Source organism: Caloenas nicobarica, chromosome 1 (genome assembly GCF_036013445.1).
Source record: "Caloenas nicobarica isolate bCalNic1 chromosome 1, bCalNic1.hap1, whole genome shotgun sequence".
Taxonomy (NCBI): Eukaryota; Metazoa; Chordata; class Aves; order Columbiformes; family Columbidae; genus Caloenas; species Caloenas nicobarica.
Genome location: NC_088245.1, coordinates 17228516 through 17248679, shown reverse-complemented (window position 1 = coordinate 17248679; position 20164 = coordinate 17228516). Strand labels below are relative to the sequence as shown.

The window sequence follows — 20164 nt, the reverse complement described above, 5'->3', positions numbered from 1 at the left end:
TCCCCTCTACTCTGCCCTGGTGAGACCTCATCTGGAATATTGTGTCCAGTTCTGGGTCCTTCAGTTCCAGAAGGACAGGGAACTGCTGGAGAGAGTCCAGCGCAAGGCAACAAAGATGATTAAGGGAGTGGAGCATCTCCCTTATGAGGAAAGGCTGAGGGAGCTGGGGCTCTTTAGCTTGGAGAAGAGGAGACTGAGGGGTGACCTCATCAATGTTTATAAATATATAAAGGGTAGGTGTCATGAGGATGGAGCCAGGCTCTTCTCGGTGACAACCAACAGTAAGACAAGGGGTAATGGGTTCAAGCTGGAACACAAGAGGTTAAATTTGAGAAGAAACTTCTTCTCAGTGAGGGTGACAGACACTGGAACAGGCTGCCCAGGGAGGTTGTGGAGTCTCCTTCTCTGGAGGCATTCAAAACCCGCCTGGACGCCTTCCTGTGTAACCTCATCTGAGTGTTCCTACTCTGGCAAGGGGATTGGACTAGATGATCTTTTGAGGTCCCTTCCAATCCCTAGCATTCTGTGATTCTGTGAACTCAACAAGATGCTGAAGCACACAGAAGGGACACAAACATCATTCAATGCAGTCCTTTCATGAACGGTGCCCACGTGAGACTACGCAGTATGTTAAGTTCTCCATATGCCGTCATTTCTCATTGGAAAACAAGAAACTGCAATACTTTGGGCCAAATGTCCAGCTGGACTGGCCAAGAGGAGCTTACAAACACTCTCCAAAAGTTACAAGGGTTGCGCAAGTGCCCTCAATTTCTGACATCAAACAACACGCAGAGCTTGACCTTCAGAGCTGAGCTCTCCCCACGCTCAACCAGTCACAGGTTCATCCTGAAATTAGTCACCACCTTAGCATCACAGTCTGGTAAAGTGTCCCTCCAACTATGTCACCCTTGGCCCCAGGGTGGGGTGCTTTCTGGTTTTTAGTAACATCTACTACAAGCTCCCAACCCCTTCAGGGTCAGGAGTCCTTAAAACTCTAGGGATAGACTAGACTGGATAGGGACAGACTAGAGGCATAGATATTGTTGGGGTTTTTTGCATGAGAGTTGAAGCTATCAGATAGGCTACCTATGGTGTGGAGAATTACTATGCTTAGTAATTCAGGTTTACTTTTACTTTGAGTTTAAAGGGAGATGAACAAAGAAAATCCCACCGGAATCATCTCCTCTGCGTCACAGACTGCTGGCAGAACCAACGCTCGATTAATACAGGTCAGAAATGAGCAGGAAGTTGTGTTTCAGTGTTGCAGGCTTAATTAGATGCAGCTATTAATTAAGCATCAACTATGAAACCATTTAAGTTGTCCACTGACTAGAGGGAGGAGGTGAGGGAGAAAAAAAAAATGTGGAAAGCTGTGTAATATGCACTATGGTACAACACAAGGACTGGAGACAGAAGTTCAACATACTGATCTTGCCTGCCAGCGGTGAGGTTGTCACAGCAACCATAATGCAGCTTCATGAATATGCATTACACTAGAATCTATTTTTTTCCCAAAAGAGACAGACATGTCATTCAGCTCACAACATGAAGCTGCCTGGGAGACAAATCGGGGTTGTACAATAAAAGTGCCTTGTCTTCAAAACCATCAGCTCAGCTGCTATGGACAGGAGGGGTTGGGGGAAGAGAGAAGACACAGAACATGGTGGCAGGGGGCTGCAGGACTCTCTTCTGTACCTGCCTCAGCCAGAGGCTACTTCAGACATATCTGGCAACATTTTATGTCAGAGGTTCCCAAAATGAGCTGCTCAGTCCCTGCAAAGTTTCAGACCTGTGCAAGGCATCAGTATTAATCCCCCAACCACCCAGGGACAAGCCCTTCGGAAAGCCAGCGGAGGAGGCACCTCCAGTGACGCTCCCCAGAGGGATGGAGAAGGGGGAGCCGCTGCTCCCACTGCCAGGGACAGTGCCCAAGACAGCTGGAACTGGTGTGCCTTGGCTTGATCATCACTGGCAAATTGCAGGTGGAGGGACTCACATTAAAAAACAAAAACAAAACACCACCACAACTAAACACACACACGTCACAGGTCACACTCCAGTGTGTCAGGAAAGAAACCAAAAGCAGTGACTATTTCAGCTGAGCAGCTGTACTTCGTACTTAATCGCCCACTTAATATTACACCTCCAAAAACACACCTCTTGCGCAAACATGTTGACATGCTACACACCTCTGTTTCTCTTTCATAACGAAATCCAAAATTAGCAAGCTTTGTTAAATTAATTCTTCTGTAAATTGGAAATTTTAACTGCCAAAACAGGAAGATAAAGCTCACTTTTTCCTCTAGACACCTGTGTGGAAAGAAAAGTGAAACATCTGAAGAGGAGCACCAAAAACTCCTGTAAGAAAAGGGCTTTACTTGCAGAGAGGAGCTCAAGCAGCATGGATGGACTGGAGGAGCCACCAGGTCAAGCCATGGGGCAGTGAGTAGCTGCTCAGCCCTGGTGTTCACCAGCTGCTCTGCCTGGCAGATACCCTGTGACAGTGGCAGCATGTCACGATATTAATAAAAGCCTATTTCCCTCCAGGTGAAACCCTCCTTTCCCCATCACCCACTGTGTCCCCCCTGCTACATACCCATCCCAAGCCCAGCCAAGCCCAAAGCCCACTTGACCACAGGCTGACACCAAAGGGAGCAACCCGTTCATTTCTGCCAAGGCCTTCATGTCACTTGACCATTCATGCAGTTTATCAGCTCATTGCTGATACAACTAATTTTCGTGTTTGTTTTCTGGCAAGGTCAGTCTAATTGGAGCAGACAGCTATGCAGCCTCACTCACTCATGGTTGCACAAGCTATTAGAGCTGTTGTGCCTCCCAAACAGAAAATGTTTCTGGTCGGGGCAGAGGGAGAAACCATCCTTTTATAGCAGCCACCTGCACTTAAATCAGGTTAAATGACTGCAAAGCCTCACCCTAAAGACAGCGTTTATGAAGCTGCCTTGAGGCACATTTCAGTAATCAGTCCCACGCCAGAGCTTCAGTCCCTCCTCTGAAGGATGGGAGCTTGTCACAGCTCGGCATTGACAAAAGGCTTTTTTCTGCTTCCTCACTGTGAATTTTGTCTACTGGTGAGGGCAGCTGAGGGTGAAGATGGAAAGATGAACATCACCAGCTCAGCAAGAGCCTCTCTATACAAGAAGGCTCAGGCAGCTCAGGTCTAGCTGGGCTTCAACCAAGTCAGAAGCACAGGGGAAGCACTGCCGTAAGCAAGCACCACAGCTTCTGCCTGTAAAAACTGAGACACGGGGGTGATGGATCAGGGGAGAAGGATGGGACACAGGGTGAGATTAGGCCATCACTGAGTATATCTCCTCTTCCACTGTTCAAATGGAAGTGTAAGAAGCCTAGCTTGCCATAGCACTCAGAACAAAAGTTGGCCTTTTACAATCTGCTTTAAAATAAACATTTAAAGTCAGAAGTACACATACTGGAATGGAAGATCTTATTCAGACTAATAAGTTTATTATGGAAGGTGATCACTAACTGTTTAGAAAGTGTGAGCCCTGCCAGCCCTGCCAAAGAATTTTAATTCTATCCTCTCAAGTAAAAAAAGTGCAAGTTACTGACACCAATGCAGTTATACCTGTTCAATGCTATTCATCATCCTCAGATATAGATACAGATATATCAGAGGATGGGGATTCTGCTAAAAAAAAAAAAAAAAGAGACACCGTGGAAATGAACCATAAATCAGGCTTAGAGAAAGACAGCTTGAGAACAGCCTTCCAAGGGCTATGCAGAATGGCTTGGAGCTAGCAGGTATTTCTTTGAGAGCACCCTCAGCAGTGGGCAAGTACTTCCTCAGCTGGCAGCTCACCCAGCAATCTTCAGAAACAGCACAAAGGTATATAACATAATCTAGTTTTGAAGAATGACTACGTATTCTTTTTTTTAAATTATTTTTTAACAAAGATTTCACCTTGCTATTCACTTAAAGAAAGAGAACTAAGAGGTACACATCTGAAGTAGGACACAGCTCACAGCCAACGACTGTAGCCTGATTAATCTCTGCTGAGCTCCATGCAGTGCATGTACCTCCACGGAGCACAGCTGAGAGCATGAAACCCACTGCTAAAAAGAAGGCGCCCCAGCCCTTATGAACAACCATCCTTAGCACCACGTGTAGCCAACTCGCACATGTGAGCAACACTTCACACGTTACACAGTGCCAAGCTACCCGTGCGTTATGATTTCTCTTACGGCAAGACCACAGAGAAGGAGTTACTAAAGCTATCAGGCAAAAGACCATGGAACTACAACCACTGTGTTACGTGTGCAGTGATAAAATGAACTCCTCTACCTTTTTGTTCACAAAGCAACCACAGAGCCACGTTCATACTGCCCTGATCATTCAGCTATCGGGGCACCTCACTGAGAGCAAGGCTAAGGGCCAGAGTACAGCAAGATGGTCTATTTTAAGAGGCTTCCATCAATTTAGGGAGACACTACAGCAGAAGCCAGCATTAACATCTTTGTTAGTGAGTAACAAGATTTCATGAAACCATCTAGATGCAAGTTTTCAGCAGAAGGTTCCTAGGAGGCGGTGATTTTATGTACAACACTTCACAACTTGATTCTGCAAGCTTTAACTATTCTACTGCTGATCTGAGAATTCATGAAGCCTCTGAATTATCTACATTGCAAAAATAAAGCACACCAAAACCCAAGTGTTTCAGATGTGCTGCCTACAGAAACCAATGACAGGCACAGCCAAGGGAAGGAATTGAGTATTTTTCCAAACACCAGTAGCTCTCCAACCACCGCATGGTCATAAAAATAATTTTAATGACTTAAAAGTTTTTAAACTTTTCCCCTCATGGGTAAATAAGTTCAACAGTGCTGGTACATGAAGAACTACAAAGACACAGCTAGCACATGCCAATTACAACCACCACTATAATTAACAACCTTTAATTTCCTTCCTATATACTAGCCTTGAGCTTACAAAGAATGTGTATAATCCCCAAATCCCACACATTTCCATGTGAGAAGCAGTGCTGCTGTTCGTTCTGTTCCTTCTCCCTTCCTCCCAATGAAAAACTGAAAATGCTCCTGAAGTTGGTGCTATGGGCACAGAAGAGACAGGGCAGGAAAAAAAATAAAAACACAGGGTAGAATATGTCAGTTTGTAATGTTGTAATTCCTCATCATGTCAGCTTCTAAATGAAGGGGCATGAAGTATTGTGTAAAAACTTGCATAAATAATATGTAAAAGGACACTGTGTAAAAGACTGTTATGCTGCACAACACACAAATAAGAGATTTATCCAAGTAACCTAAATGAAGGAGTAATAGAAATAGCAAGTTTCAAACAGTAAGTCTGGCTTCAGGCATCAGCTTCATTTCTGGCACGGTCTATACTGCACAGCCACTTGTAAAAGCCTTGTAAACTATTCCTTGAAATCTTATCACAAGAGTAAAAACTCCAGATCAAGCTCCCACCAGCCTGTCAGAAATGTGAACAGCAGCTCCGCAGGAAAGCAGCGCCCTGGAAAAGAACCTCCTCCATCCCACTCACACAGCCCACCAAAAGAGGAGAGGGATGTTTTTCTCCACGTAGCAGAGTTTGGAAATAGCAGAGGAAGTTGCATGACATGGGAAAGCACCAAACTTGTCCTCTAGGTATAGAATCTTAGAATCATTTTGGTTGGAAGAGACCCTCAGGATCATCAAGTCCAATCAAAACCTAACTCTAGCACTAAACCATGTCCCTAAGAACCTCATCTACACGTCTTTTAAACACCTCCAGGGATGGTGACTCAACCACTTCCCTGGGCAGCCTGTTCCAGTGTTTTACAACCCTTTCCGTGAAGAAATGTTTCCTAATATCCAATCTGAACCTCCTCTGGCATGACTTGTGGCCATTTCCTCTCACAGACCTCTCCTCCATTTCTTGAGAGCACAACTCTTTATGTAAGTCCACCCGCACCGTCAGCACATTTGCTATAAAAAGTACTGAATCACTGCACCCAAAAGACAGGTTTGATATCTGAACTACAATTACTTGTTTAAATAATTTGGCTATTTAACAGACTTCTCTTAACACAGTGAAATGGCAGGCTCAAGGCTGAAAGGCCCTGCTGTTCAAGGTAATCTCCCTTGGAGGAGCAAACCTCCATTCCCTCACATTTCAAACCGCATCATTCCCTTAGCAGGCAGAATATCTGCTCTTTGTCCTCATGCTTACAATAGTAACCCTGAATTAAAACAACAAACCCAAGCTGGTATAGCCACACCAGGTGGCAGAGCATCCAACCCTATGAGAAATGGGAGGGGCCATAAGGAATATCATCACAATCCAGCAAGTTAACACTTTTGTTTAGTAAACTGCTTGGGTGTTCTGCCATAACTGCAGGTCTTGCATTTCACATGTTGATTTGAACATGCTTCGGACAGCATAAATAAGTGGAAATCTTTGCTATTAAACGGGATTCTTCCAAGAAGCGCATGTAGTCTAGGCATCTCCTCCACGCTCTTTCCCAATAACCTCTGTACACAGTAACAACTACTGTGAAAAAAGCCGGTTTTGTTGATACCGCTAACTGCTCTAAGCCGAGGACAGAAGGTGGACACCAGTCCAGCCCAGGAAAGGGCTCAGCGGTTGTGACGGTTAAATAGGCAACTGGTGGAGAAGTATCAAGGTGAGGCTGAGCAGACATGTGCCCTCACCCCCCCAGCAGTTACAGATGGGGGATGATGGGGGATGACAGCAGGGGTCTGCGCCGGAATAACCTCAGAAACAATGACAGAGCCCATGAGTCAGACACTCACAGAGAAAACAAAACAAGCACACATTATTCCCGTTAACTTTCCTGCCTTTTCTCTCAAATTTTGTTAGTTCACGAGACCAATTTCGTTTTGCAAACAAAATCAAAATAACTCATCACTCAGGACACTCAACGCTGCTGCAAACGAACTCGAGCCAGCGATCACAACCCGCACACCTGCAGACACACAGCAGCTCGGCTCGGCTCTCCCCTTGGCACACACGGCTGCACGCGTGACCCACGGAGCAACGGGGAAGAAAAACGGGGACATGCAGCCATATTCTGTCAGCAATTTTGAGGGTTCCTTAAAGTATGCATAGAATGGAGAAAAAACAAACAAAAAAATGCATCATTTCAAGAAAGCACAGAAATGACACATTACAGAAATCTGTAAGAAAGGTACAAAGCTTCATCCTAACAAGTAAACCAGACAGCTGAGGCTATTACCATAAACTAGCCCAGTTCTTACTAATTTAGCCATATTTGTAGGAAATTAACATTTTAATGGCGCTTGTTATATCCTATTGCCTCATAACTGCAGGTGGCAAAAAAAAAAATATATAGACAGGAGTTAACAGCTACATTTTTGAAGCTGCTTGAAACAAGTGGAACAAGATATCTTAGAGCAAGCCTTTAAATAAACCAGGGCACATCTACATACCCAGCTGCCCCCCTCTGCCGAGGGGGCCCTGCTGTTGGCAGCACCACCAAAGTGTAGTTATGTGCTCGATGGCATTTCTCCCAAACAAAACCAGCTCCTCTCTTCATAGAGCAATATTAGTAAGGCTTCCACTGTGTTTCAACATTAGATGTACTGGAGGCAAGGAAGAGCCAGAAAAAACATCTCTGCCAGTTTGGTTTTCTGATCCCAAACATGGGATAACCTATGAATCCAATAGTGTTTGCATTTAATGTATCAGTTCTTTGGTTTATTAAGCGTGCCTGTACAAGTACTCTGATCTAACATACTATTTGCATGGTCTATTTCAAAACAAAGTATTTTCCTGTCTCAAAATGTCACAAATACATCACAAAACCTGTCAGGCTGCTAAAATGATACAAACACAATGACAGTAAATAGCAACCTGGCACATCACTGAGCCTTCAGGCCTGAAGTAGATTTAAATTAACACAAAGATAGCAGGACAGAGAGTTTAGCAATGAAGTGAAGAAACCAAGGGAGAAGAAATAAGATTATTTCAGTCATCATTTCAATCAGACCAAGCAACTTAAAAGCCTGCTACAGCACGGCATTTCTGTCTGCCGCTAAGACTGGGATGAGGGCCAGAATTACACTACTTGAGCTGACGGGTTTATTTATGCCACGATGACACTTCAGTTAGCAATGACAAAAGGTCCAAAGGTCAAAGTACTTTAAGAAAAAGAGCCATATAAACACAGTATATCTATCTGAGCAGTATGGTCAGGATGTGGAAGGAAGGGGCAGGGAGTGTTATTCTTCACACACACCCACCTTCCCCACAAACCACCGTAAAACCATTTCAGTGGTGACCATTTCAAAGCTTTCTAAGTTCACAAAGGAGATTTCTGGAGCGATCCCACCTTTCTTTGTCCAGATACTCCCAAGAAAGGGTTTGTTTTTCCAAGTCAAAGCCAGAGAGAAGCCGGTGGACCCTCATGGCAAAATCGAGAGGCCATGTCACCAGCTGGAGCCCAGAGACCACCCACAGGCCTCCAAAAGACCTCCTGAAAACTCCCTAAAAGATCTGCAGGAGGGACTAGAAACAAAGGCAGAGAGCACTATTTTTAACACTTTGTCCATCTCTCAACCAAGACTTCTTCCAGCTCTAACTTACTCCCAATTAGTGCACTAACATTCACATATTTAAATCTTTGAATTTTATAAACTAAACTATGCATTTCACTTTTCAAGAAGGATCCTGGAAGTTTAATTACCAATCAGACTCAAATTCTGGTTTGGAAATATCAAGCCTTTTGTTTACACTACACAAATGTTTTAACAGATACAGTCTCAGTATCATGGAAACTCAGAATTCCCAGACTTTCTGCACTAATGACAGAAGCCTGCTGAGGATTTCAGGACATGATCGAACCTCCAGCTAGCACTGAACTCCCACTAACCTCTGCTTTGGTTATATATTTGCCATAGACATTAAAAAATAATATTAATTTTAAAAATAATTATGCCACATTATTCTTGAATATTTTAGGGATTCCAACAGGCTCTCATCTGTGCTCAAAACCAAACTACAGAGCATCAAATTTACTGACAGAAAAAAAAAAAAACACCACACACACAAAAAAAAAAAAAAAGAAAAATGACATCTTTGGATTTCTTTGTTGTAGGCATCTGGGGCCTTGATCCAGCTACAGAATCTAGGCAGGCTGACTAAACTTGAGCAGGGACTTGGATGGCTGTAAATGGGAGTCTGTTCTAAGCGAGACCTAAGTCATGGGAGAGGAGATGACAAGAAACAGGGACAGGCTGTCTAGGGTGAAAAGACAAGCTCTAAACAGATAATAAAGGAATAGTTCCTATCCTACTGACACTCTTGCCAAACCGTTTTTTTAATTGCATAGTACAAAATCTTCAGAAATTAACCAGCCGTTTTAATCAAGGACTGTTCTGGGTTTTTATTGCTGCCCTCAACTCTGATGCCCCACAGCATACCAGAGGCATCAGGCCCCGAGGGCTGCGTTGTAACAAGGAGAATAAAAAACCACGCTGCTACAACCTCTCCTTCAGAAGAGGCAGCCACACAACCCAAAAGACATGAAAGCAAGTTTTTGTTGACTAGAAGACTGTTTTCCAGTAAGTGGAAAGGTTTCTGGGTGCCCAGGAACCAGAGCAAACATAAGATGGGAAAGCTGGGCCTGATTTGCGTATAACGAGCCCTAGGATCTTTGCCTAAGAGCTCACATGTGTACAAAAAATGGTATTTGGATTTGGTTCGTAAGTTAAGGCCACAGAAGACGTCAGACCACTTCGTACTGGTGTTCCCACATGAGGCTGCGTACAAGAGCACATGGGGGATGAAGAAGCTGTCCCGCTCCAGGAATGGCAGGACTACTGAACCTCATGCGATTGAACAGCTTTATTTAAAGGTGCTTTCTTTAGCGGACTGGTCACCAGGCGAGCTTTCCTTTCCACCTTGCCAGGCAGAGAGCTTTGCTCTCCCCACACCCCAGTGACAATACTCACATTACTAGTTATGACTGCATTTTTCAAAGAACTGTAAGAGTTGAATCTACTGGTTAATCTTTATTAAAAGAGTTATTTCAAATTATTATCAACTTGTAAGAAAGAAAAAGTGCACGCCAGTAGCTAATCTACTTCAAGAGCTGGTGTCTGGCATTTCCTCTATGGTTCGGAAACACCAGCAATGAGTGTGTTTCCTAAACATGGTTTCTCATTTCGGATAATGAGCAATCTGTGGTCAGACAGTCATCTTCAGCATCCAACCCCTTCTTAGTGTTTCCAGGAAGCATATATGTCTTTACCTACTTTTCTTCTGACATTTACAAGAATGCAGTATTAACTTCATAGCAATTAAATCACTGAATTAACAAAAGCTCCGGAAAATGCCACTCTATATATAAACTACCAACACTTAGTTCAGCTGAAACTTTTGAAAAGGGAGGAGAAGGCTAAAAAAAGCAAACCACCACCTTTAAAGCAAACACTCTTTTTTGTGTCAGTCCACGTAGCGTTTCCAAAACTCATCTAACACAATTGTTCAATAGTTAAATACGCACATGATTTTTTTTTTGTGCAGTGCTGTCTGCTGTACTTTCATATTAGCTCTCAGATATTATGATGAACTTTAAGCCAGCTGAGAACAAAGCCACCGTCACGGTAAGATAAACAGATGTACTTTGCTTCAGACAATAAGGAATACAAACTGCATGGAAAGATTTTTCCATGATTTAACAAAGACAATAAATTGTCATCAACAGTAGACTAATGAGTCACAGACAACAGCTTAATACTTAAAGCTTATCTCTAAAGAAAAAAAATCACATATGCAATTTCAAAGTATTAACAACAAAACAGAAAATGAGTTTTTAATAGATCCCATAGTCTCCAACCAGGATAGCCATATGCATCCAAATGAAATCCAAAGCGGACACTCCACACAGCCAGGCTTGCATTCCACCCAGAAAACCGGACTGAGAATGCCACTCATTGTTTCTCATTCAAAAAGCATATGCTGTCCCTGCTCTGCTTTAACAGGGGACTGCCAAGGGCCAGAGAGCTTCCCCGGGTAAAGTCAAACTGCTAGGCAAAGCGAGCTCCACATTCCTCCTGTAGGATATTCCAAGAAATGGCATTTGTGCCTCGCTGGTTTTCAATGTGTGTTGTAGAGGGATAAGTGATCCAGCGCTAGAGGAAATCATTGCTGGCAGAGCCCTCAAGCTGGAGAAAGGTTGCTCATGGAAGAAAGAGGAAAGCAGAAGCAGCTTTAGAAAAAGTGTATTTGCTGTAAAAATGTTTCCTAATACAGTTTTCTGAGGAAGTCAGAACTATCCAACTTTGGCTGGTTATTCTCATAACTGAAAGTAAAAACAAGATCTGTTGTGTATGTGTACATTGATCAGTCCCATCAGCAACTCCCCCGGGGAATGAAAGCAAAACTCTCCACAATAGGCCCAAACCCTTTTATAAGCATCAAAAGCTTTATATTCAGAACATTTCTCCAAAACAAAACAGGGTTAGCTCCAGATAATTTGGAAGACACCAAAGTCCTCATTTCTGCAGTGTTTTGCAAACTCTTGACGTTAGTTTTAATTACTGCAAGTTTCCAGGAAGCTCTTAGAGCTGCAGAAAATCCTGGGAGCACAGCACTCTGTGGCAGCTGGCAGCTCTCCTAAAGGATCAGTGTGTCCAGCCAGACGCTCCACAGCTTGTTGGGAAGGACACTCCTCATCACACAATCCCAGGTGAACCCATACAGCTGCTGAGACCATACAGGGTTCTACAAGAAACCAAGCCACACTGCATTTTTGTACAAAAGGTGATCTCAGACACCCAGTGATATCTTTTGGGTTGCTTTGTAGATTAGCCTTTAAGAGAGGTGTGAAAATCTTGGGTAAAAGCCCTGCAGAAGTGCCTAGAAGTGGTTTAATGCTTTGAAAAGTCAGACTACATGAAAAACAGAAGTTATACAGACTCTACTTATTCCTGCCTCTGATGACACGATCCTTGCAAGCTGACGCAAGATTTAGTAGTCTACTGAGCTGGTTTTTACTATTATCTGATGATCACAGTCCAAAGTCACCCTAATATTAGTCACACGAGGATGCTTCGGATGTTTTGCTGCTGTCAGGTCCCAGGCTTCACAGGTACCTTTGCCCCACACCAACAGGATGGCAGCTGCTGGGAATTGAACCTCGGCTACGCACAGCATGAGGAGCAGCCAGGAACTTCACTACGTGCAGGCACCTCCCTCCGCATCACTCTCTATCTGACAAGGGAAAAGCTGAGGAAGAGGGAGGATGAAGAAAGCCCCAAACCTAAAAGTGAGTTCAGAGGTATTAATAGGATACCAGGCTACAGATCATCTTGCAGCTTGACTTTGATTCAGGTAGCCCAAGTCATATTCACTGAGGGGTGCATTTAGTCCAAGGAATACCACATCGAAGGCACACTGCATTTCAGCTTTGGGTGCTGAACGTGCCATTTTTTTCCTGTTGCGACATGGCATCTTGTTGCAATAGATGTGCATCTTACAAAATGCTCAGAGACCAGGCTAATGGTCCCTTCACCCCCGGTGAATAGGTTACGGATATTTTCAGACTGGCCTCTTCTCTGCTGCTCAGCTCTCTAAGGCTCGAATTGGGTATGCCACCCTCTCCAGCCAACCCAGAAAACATAAACTCACCCACTTTTTGGCAGCATGTTGTCCCTGGAACAAAATCTACTACTGGTAGTGGTCCCACTACTACAGGAGTGTATGGAGAAGCAGTCTGAGGCCAAAGCAGACAACTGTATAGCCCCCTAGACTCAGATCTAGAGTAAATTAGAGTAAATTACAGGGTTCACAGATCCATGTCAGTCCTAACATAACTAGGGGGATCCTGAAGCTGTACAGCTAGAGTCATCAGCTGGCTCTACCAAAAGCAAGATGAAAACAAGATACCCTTGCCAGGCTCATAACACAGCATCATGGACTCATGGCCTTCAAACTACGTTTTAAGAGTTCCTCCTCTAGAGGCTTTGCATTTCCCCATCCTATGGCTGTGACACTGCTTAAATACTGCTGATGGTTATAAACCCACACACTGCTGCGTAGCCCAGGAATTACAATGCACTGTTAACCTTGAAAAGTGCAGCAAGTTATTTTAAAATGAAGTTACTGTGCACATCTGGGAACACATAGATGAGATCCAGAGGTAGGGGAAGAAAAACACACAAACCATTTCCTGAACATAGAGCCTTGGGTAGTAAAACCCACAGTGAGAGGTTGGAGGACTTTCTTCCTGAAGGTCACTACAACTTTTAAGAAGTTCTCTTTTACATACACATTTCTAACTTGAAGCCACTTTTTCAACTTTTAAGCTAATGATAAACTTCAAGTTATGAAATAACCTCTGCTTTGAGCATCTAAAGATGCTTGTGTATCCTTCATTGCAAAACCTGGTACTAATTTTCACCCTCTGAGAACTGGTTGGTTTCCAAACCAGTGAATTTAAAGTGTTCTATATATGAGTAACCTGATACCTGAAATGAATATTGAAGGAACGAGTGGCTTTTACAACATGGTAAAAAAAGCCAAGCAATAATAATGCCAGATACTAATACAAATTGCTGACAATTCTATCGAGAGCTCTGATAAGACAGTTTTAGCGGCTGGAAACTAATTGCACTCACTCACTAATTGCATACATCAGGCCAGCATGGAGTGCACGGCTTTGGTCTCTTTAATTAAGATAAGTATAGACCTCTTAAGTTGTGCAGTTATTTTCAGGGGAGTACTACAGAAATTTAAAATGCATCTATTAACCATCGTATTTGGACACAGAGAAGGCAAGCTACTGCTAACTGCTTTTTTCATATAATTTTGCCATATTTTTAAGAACCTTAAAAAAACATCTTAATCAACTACAACACACCTAGAGATGCCTCATCCCTTGAGACACTCAAGGCCAGGCTGGATAGGGCTCTGAGTACCCCGATCTGATTGAAGATGTCCCTGCTCATTGCAGCAGGGGTGGACTAGATGACCTTTGAAGGTCCCTTCCAAGGCAAACTATTCTATGATATACAGGAAGTAACACTCAACAGTCAAGAGATCAGTGTCCCCTCCCACCAAGTTTGATGAGAATCATAAGGATGAACTGATATTTTATGCTTTATGCCTTTTTCTTGTTTTCCTCTCTCCCTCCTGCCGTGAGTTGTGTTACCAGCATTGCGCTAAGTTTTATTCTGCACCTGAAGTGTTGACCTAAAAATAAAAACCCTGTTTACAAATGCTATATTTAACATCAACTACAGTTACCCATATAAGCATACAAAACAGCTGTGGTAGAATACGGAAGCATCTGAACTTCGCTCAGTTTAGCATATAAGAGATGCTCACCGTCAGGCACGTCAGTGATGCAGAAAGTGCCCGGGGAGCAGGCAGGTCACCCCAATGGAGCACAATCCAGCACGGGATGGCTGCCGGAGAACCAAACCAGCCCCCAGCAAGGATGAGTCCTCACAAACGTAAGCAAGCATTCACTCAAAACTGAAAACAGCTCTGTTTCAGACAGCAGTTCGTATATACACACCGCAAGAAACACACGTACCCCAGTGACTCAGGATCTAATGATGACACTTACTGGGCATGTGTGGTCAGCCAACCTAGTCATAAATCCCTTAATAACAGGTCAAAAGAGTTGTCAGAGCCTGCACTGATGGCATCAGGGAAAGAGGCCTCAAGTGTCTGGGTTTTTTAACAAGAAACATCAGCTCCTATGGAAGAGCAAAAGTACTCAGAGAAGCTGCATCAGTGACTCTGAGCACCAGAGTGACCTCTAGGACCTGCATACTAAGAAAAAAAAAAAAAAGCTCAAAATTTACTTTAGAAGTTTCTTATTTTTACAGCATACTAGGAAATGTGAGGTCACTGCTGGAGTACTGTGTCCAGTTCTGGGCTCCGCTGTACAAGAGACACATGGACAGACTGGAGAGAGTCCAACAAAGGGCCACAAAGATGATGAAGGGGTTGGAGCATCTCTCCTATAAGGAAAGGCTGAGAGAGCTGGGACTGTTCAGCCTGGAGAGAAGGCGGCTCAGGGGGTTCTCATCAATGTACATAAATACCTGCAAGGAGGGTGCAGAGAAGCTGGAGCCCGGCTCTTCTCAGCAATGCCCAGTGACAGGACCAGAGGCCATGGGCACAAACTGAAACACAGGAGGTTCCCTCTGAGCATCAAGAAACTCCTTTTCACTGTGAGGGTGACCGAGCACTGGCACAGGTTGCCCAGGGAGGTTGTGGGGTCTCCATCCTTGGGAGGTACTCAGAAGCCATTTGGACATGGGCCTGGGCAACCAGCTCTAGGTGACCTGCTTGAGCAGAGGTTGGACCAGATGATCTCTAGAGGCCCTTTCCAACCTCAACCATTCTGTGAAATAAGAAAGACTAGATTGCTTCAGTCACTGATGAGATGCCTGGAACAAGTTTTACACTAAGTTTGATGCCTTCACGTTAAGATGTATATCTAGAACAGGCAATGTGGTCTTCACAGACCATCACAAAGAACTTGCTGAGTTAACTGGTGATTTGTACAAAGCTCTAACTAAATGGAATTTCAGTTTCCACTCAGATGCAGATGTAGCTTTTAAACTAAAAGAGACAATTTTAAGTATTCTGAAAGCGTGTTTAGAAAATACTGCCAATGTGGAATTTTTTCCCCTCATTAACACAGGCAAGTATTAAACACATATGGTGACCCAAGATGCAGATAGAAAGGATTTTTCAAACGCAACTGAACATGTTGGGAATCTTTATCTTCCACTATCCTCAGAAGCAAATAACTGCATCTTCAATCATTTAAGTACCTTCAAAGATCTCGTCTCTTAAGTCACAGAATTGAATCTATTAATACTGCTATCAGAGTGTGCACCAGGAGAAAAGACTCTGTCTTAGAGAAGAGGAAGAACAAGCAAGAGTGCTCCTAACCACAAATACGGCATTTTTGGTTTGCATCTGATAACTGCTCTTTCAGTTTAGTCAAGGCAAGCAAATTTACTGTGCAAAAGAAACTGTACTATTAAGGTGAAGAATAAACATCCAGACTTACTCTGTGTGAAGACTGCAGGGCCTGTTAATATTTATGAAGTCTGAAGTGGCTTCAAATATTCTTACTTCATTTTCTTATGTCATAACAAAAAGCAGCACTAACTCACTAAATTTTAAGGTGAGTTCACCACTAACCTATAACTGTTTTAATAAATTCTGATCTTCTAGGAAAAGGCCCAACTTCTTTGTTTTGTCCTCATCCCTCATATCAACAACAATGACCACAAGATGAAAAGAGAAAACCTGCATTTGTTAAAAAACTTGAAAGATCTAAACACTTAAACCCTGGAAGCACCCAACATTATGACCTAAGAGCTAGATTTGATGGCTATAATTTTGTGCACAGATTATTTTATGAATTTACCTGTCACCGTGCAAGGCCAGGGCAGCGGCCAGAGAGAGAATCTTTTTTGGAAGCCCTGACCAAACGCTGCTGTCAACAGCTTTTACTCCAATCAAACTCTGTGTCACAAAAATAACAAATTAGAGGAAGTCATCTGTCCTCCCAGCATGGATGCTGCCATGCAGATATTATTTAGCTGAGAAAAACCCATGTAAGAAAGAAAAGTAAAGAGTGTTATAGGATAAACCTAGAAAAATGTGTACTTTATTTGGGCCTGACACGGTCAGGTTTGGACAAGAGAGCCTGCAATTCAGGATGGCAGATTTTTCTGCACATAACACTGGAGTATTTTGGTAATAGCCAGGGCTTTGGTGACTTGAAAAAGACTATCACTGCTAAGCCTGATTATATATTGGTGGGAGGAAAGGGAGGAAGAGACCGGGACAAGCCATTGAATAGCCACATAGCTTTAACCCCAAAAATTCAGCAAGGAACATGTTGCCCTTGACTCAAGCATTCCTATATAGCATTTATTTTCCAGACCTATAAGAAACAAAACATCATGACATGTGATCTATTATACCTTAAATAAAGATATTAATCATAAAACTGTTAACGGTACCATATACTACACAAAACAGAGTTTCATATCTTCAAGAATCTCTATGAATTTGGTGGTGACCGAGTCGAAACACAAAGCATGATTTTTCAGCAGACAAAATGAGGCGAAATGAGGTCTTTGTTAATTTTCCAATAGATCTGTCATCGCTTTGGAGGTTAAACAGTTAATGTTCCTCTTTAGCTTTGAAGTCTCTCTATTAAGGCATGAATACTCAAGTATCAGAATGATGCTGAAGACACAACATATATATGTAGTATATGTATGTATCTACAACACATACATCCACAGACAATGCTGCATATCCCAGAAGTATATCTGACCTTTAACAGCAGCACTAATCACTTCTCAGACACTGCAGAAGTTCCCTTACCAAAATAAAATATTGAAGTTATTTGGTTTGTTGGGTATTTTTTTCTTCCCAGATCTCAAACAATATTGAATCTCTTTGGCATCTGATACTGCCCCAGCAATTCACTCTTACAATGAACTTCAGCTACTACAAGCTTTGAATACCAGACAGCGGGAGGAGGAGAAGGGGCAGGGGCAGGGCAGAGCTTCTGCACTGGCTGCCTGCTCTACATCACTGGGAATTAGTTCCCAGCCAGAACGACAGCAGGGCTGTGTGTCAGCCCCCTGATTTTGCCTTCTCGGTCGGGATCTCCCGTCTGCCAGTGCCTCCGAAACCAGGTCCCAGCAAAGCACAGAGCCAGGACAGGCTTTTCCCAGCTGCTGCCCTTAATTCCTCCCTCCCCCACGGGCGCTGACGTCAGGTCACCAGGCCACAGCGATGCTGGCAAGGCGGGACAGGAGGGAGGTCAAAGCCTGGGTGATGCCTTCACCCGGAGCAGAAGCCGTACCACACCAAGGAGAGGAACACGTATGTTCAAGCAGCACCAGCCCGCACCGCACCTCCCAAGAGCCACTCCCTGTGACCCAGGATGTGCTGAGCAGACCAGGTCTCAGTAGTGCCACAGAGAAAAAAGAAACAAATCCACCAGTCTGACACCTAAGCTCAGGTTAGTCGCACCTGCCACCAGCCAAAACCACCTCTGAGAGCTTACCTGCAGAGCCGGAAACATGACATGGCTCCTCATCAATTCGGTCTGGCACCTCAGCCCAAAATCACCTTTATTATGGCACAGGGATGAGCCAGACATACTTGTGGCCACCATATGAAAAACAGTGAACATAACTCAGGCTTTCAGGGATTTTTGCACAGTTTGGTATCATAACACCATCAGTTAATTTTCTATTTTAGCAGCTTCACAGCTAGTAGTTTAAATATCAGCTTCAAAACATAGACTAGGACTAAAAAAAAAAACCCTCCTTTTTGAATAACTAGTTAACTAGATATGGCATAAAAAAAATGTTTAAGAGAGCTCACACCTCTGAGAAACAAAACTACTTATTGCATCTTAAAAACTAAGGCAGGATACTGTCAGATAGTGCAGAGCACAGGCGCCAGGGATCCCTACTTTACTAAACATTTCCCCTCCCCACCCACGCCTCACCCACCACTGGAAATGCAATACCCGAGAACTTGTCCATCATTCACTCCACATTCACACAAGCTTAACAGTACCACATCTACTCAGTCTAACTCTGCAGCTGCAGTAACAAAGCATGGCATGAAAACACGACAAAAAGCTGTTACTGTCACCTGTTTGCCCCATACGTGCGTTCAAACCCAGCAACAACCCACAGGAGGCCCACGTGCACACCTATCAGATCTTTTCTGAAGGAGCCCGGTTTGGCAGCCTGGACTGTAAACCAGCCATTTGCCCAGCGCCACGGCCCTGCCGCCCTCTGCCTCTTGACAGCAAGCTCTCCGGCAGCGCTTCTCTGCTGCGCTTCTCTGCTCCTCCAACACTGCTGTGCCTCATCGCTCCACATCGAGATGCATCCAGACACTGCATGATTTGAGGGACGGGTAGATTGCTGGCTACTACGCAATATGAACATGTGGCCAGCCTCTAGTTCAGCCAGGCTCAGCTAAAGCTCAAGAGGCAAAATTCACAACACGAACAACGTTACCAGGTCTCATTTCCAAATCGGATGCTCCCCAGATGCCGCCCCGGCTGGGGGGCAGGAGAGGGTAACGGTGGGTGCGATGCAGCTCGCGTCAGCATACCAGCGGCCGCAACACGGTCCCCACGACACCAAGGGCTCGGGAGGCCAGCGAGGACGAGCTGCGTTTGTACACAAAGATGTGACCTTTACCGGGTTCACCGCCACCCCACGTACGCGGTGTTTACTACAGCCTGTGACTCCCGGCCCCGCGTTTCACCTGGACGGCGGCGGTGATGCGCCCCTGTCCCCGCAGCCCTTCGTGCCGGAGGGGAGCGGGGAGCGGAGGAGAGGAGCCCACCCGCCCCAGGAGGAACGGAGCGGGGCAGCCGGGCACCCACGGGGACTGTCTCTCGTTTCCCGCAAACGCGTTTGAAGGCCCAGAAAGACCGAACCACCGGCCGAGCTCCCCAGCGGCTCCCCCCGCAGCCCCCGGTCCGCTCCCCGCCGCCCCCTTCGCCCTCAGCCGGGGGTTCCCGTCCCTGGGCGACCGGGCGCGGCCGCCCCCCAGCCCGCGGGGCCAGCGAGTCCCCGCCGCCCCGGCCCGGAGACGTCGGCGCCGGGCTGGGGATAGAAAGGTTCGGACAAAACCAACCAAACAAAAAAACCCCACTACTATTTCCCCACAGAGGCGGCCCGGCGGGGCACTCACCCTGCTCGTAAATCGGAGCAAACTCTCATTCACGCTCCCCGCGGTGCCCAGGCCGCCGGAGCCAGGCGACGCCCCGAGAGCCGCCGGTCGCTGGGCTGCGGTGGGCCGGGCGCCGCCGGGGCCGGGCTGGGCCGCTCAGCCCCGGACGAAGCGCGGCGCCGCTGCCCGCTGCGGGCTCGGGCGGCAGCAGGTACCCGTCCGCCTCCGCCGAGGCCGTACCGCGCGCCCTGCGCAGCCGCCGCCGCAGCTCCCGAGCCGCTCGCCGGGGCCGCGCCGAGCGCCCGCCCCGCCCCCGGCGGCCCCGCGGCGGGAGCCCGCAGAGGCGGGGGCGGGCGGGGCCGTGGGGCGGCCTATGGGCGGCCTATGGGCGGGCGGCGCGGCGCGGCCCGGCCCGCGGGAGCGCGGCGGCGGCGCAGAGCGAGG

At 45.5% G+C, this 20164-nt stretch overlaps 1 protein-coding gene across 4 annotated transcripts in view; it reads right to left on the bottom strand.

Annotated features, from left to right (window-relative positions):
• Positions 1-20031, bottom strand: part of GRAMD4 (GRAM domain containing 4) — an 82153-nt gene extending 62122 nt beyond the window's left edge. For all 4 annotated transcript variants that reach the window (XM_065658223.1, XM_065658224.1, XM_065658225.1 and 1 more), the window contains exon 1: positions 19742-20031. In XM_065658223.1, the coding sequence (XP_065514295.1) occupies positions 19742-19770 (29 nt within the window). In that variant the 5' untranslated portion in view covers positions 19771-20031. The remainder of the gene's footprint in view (positions 1-19741) is intronic.
• Positions 20032-20164: the final 133 nt, after the last annotated feature.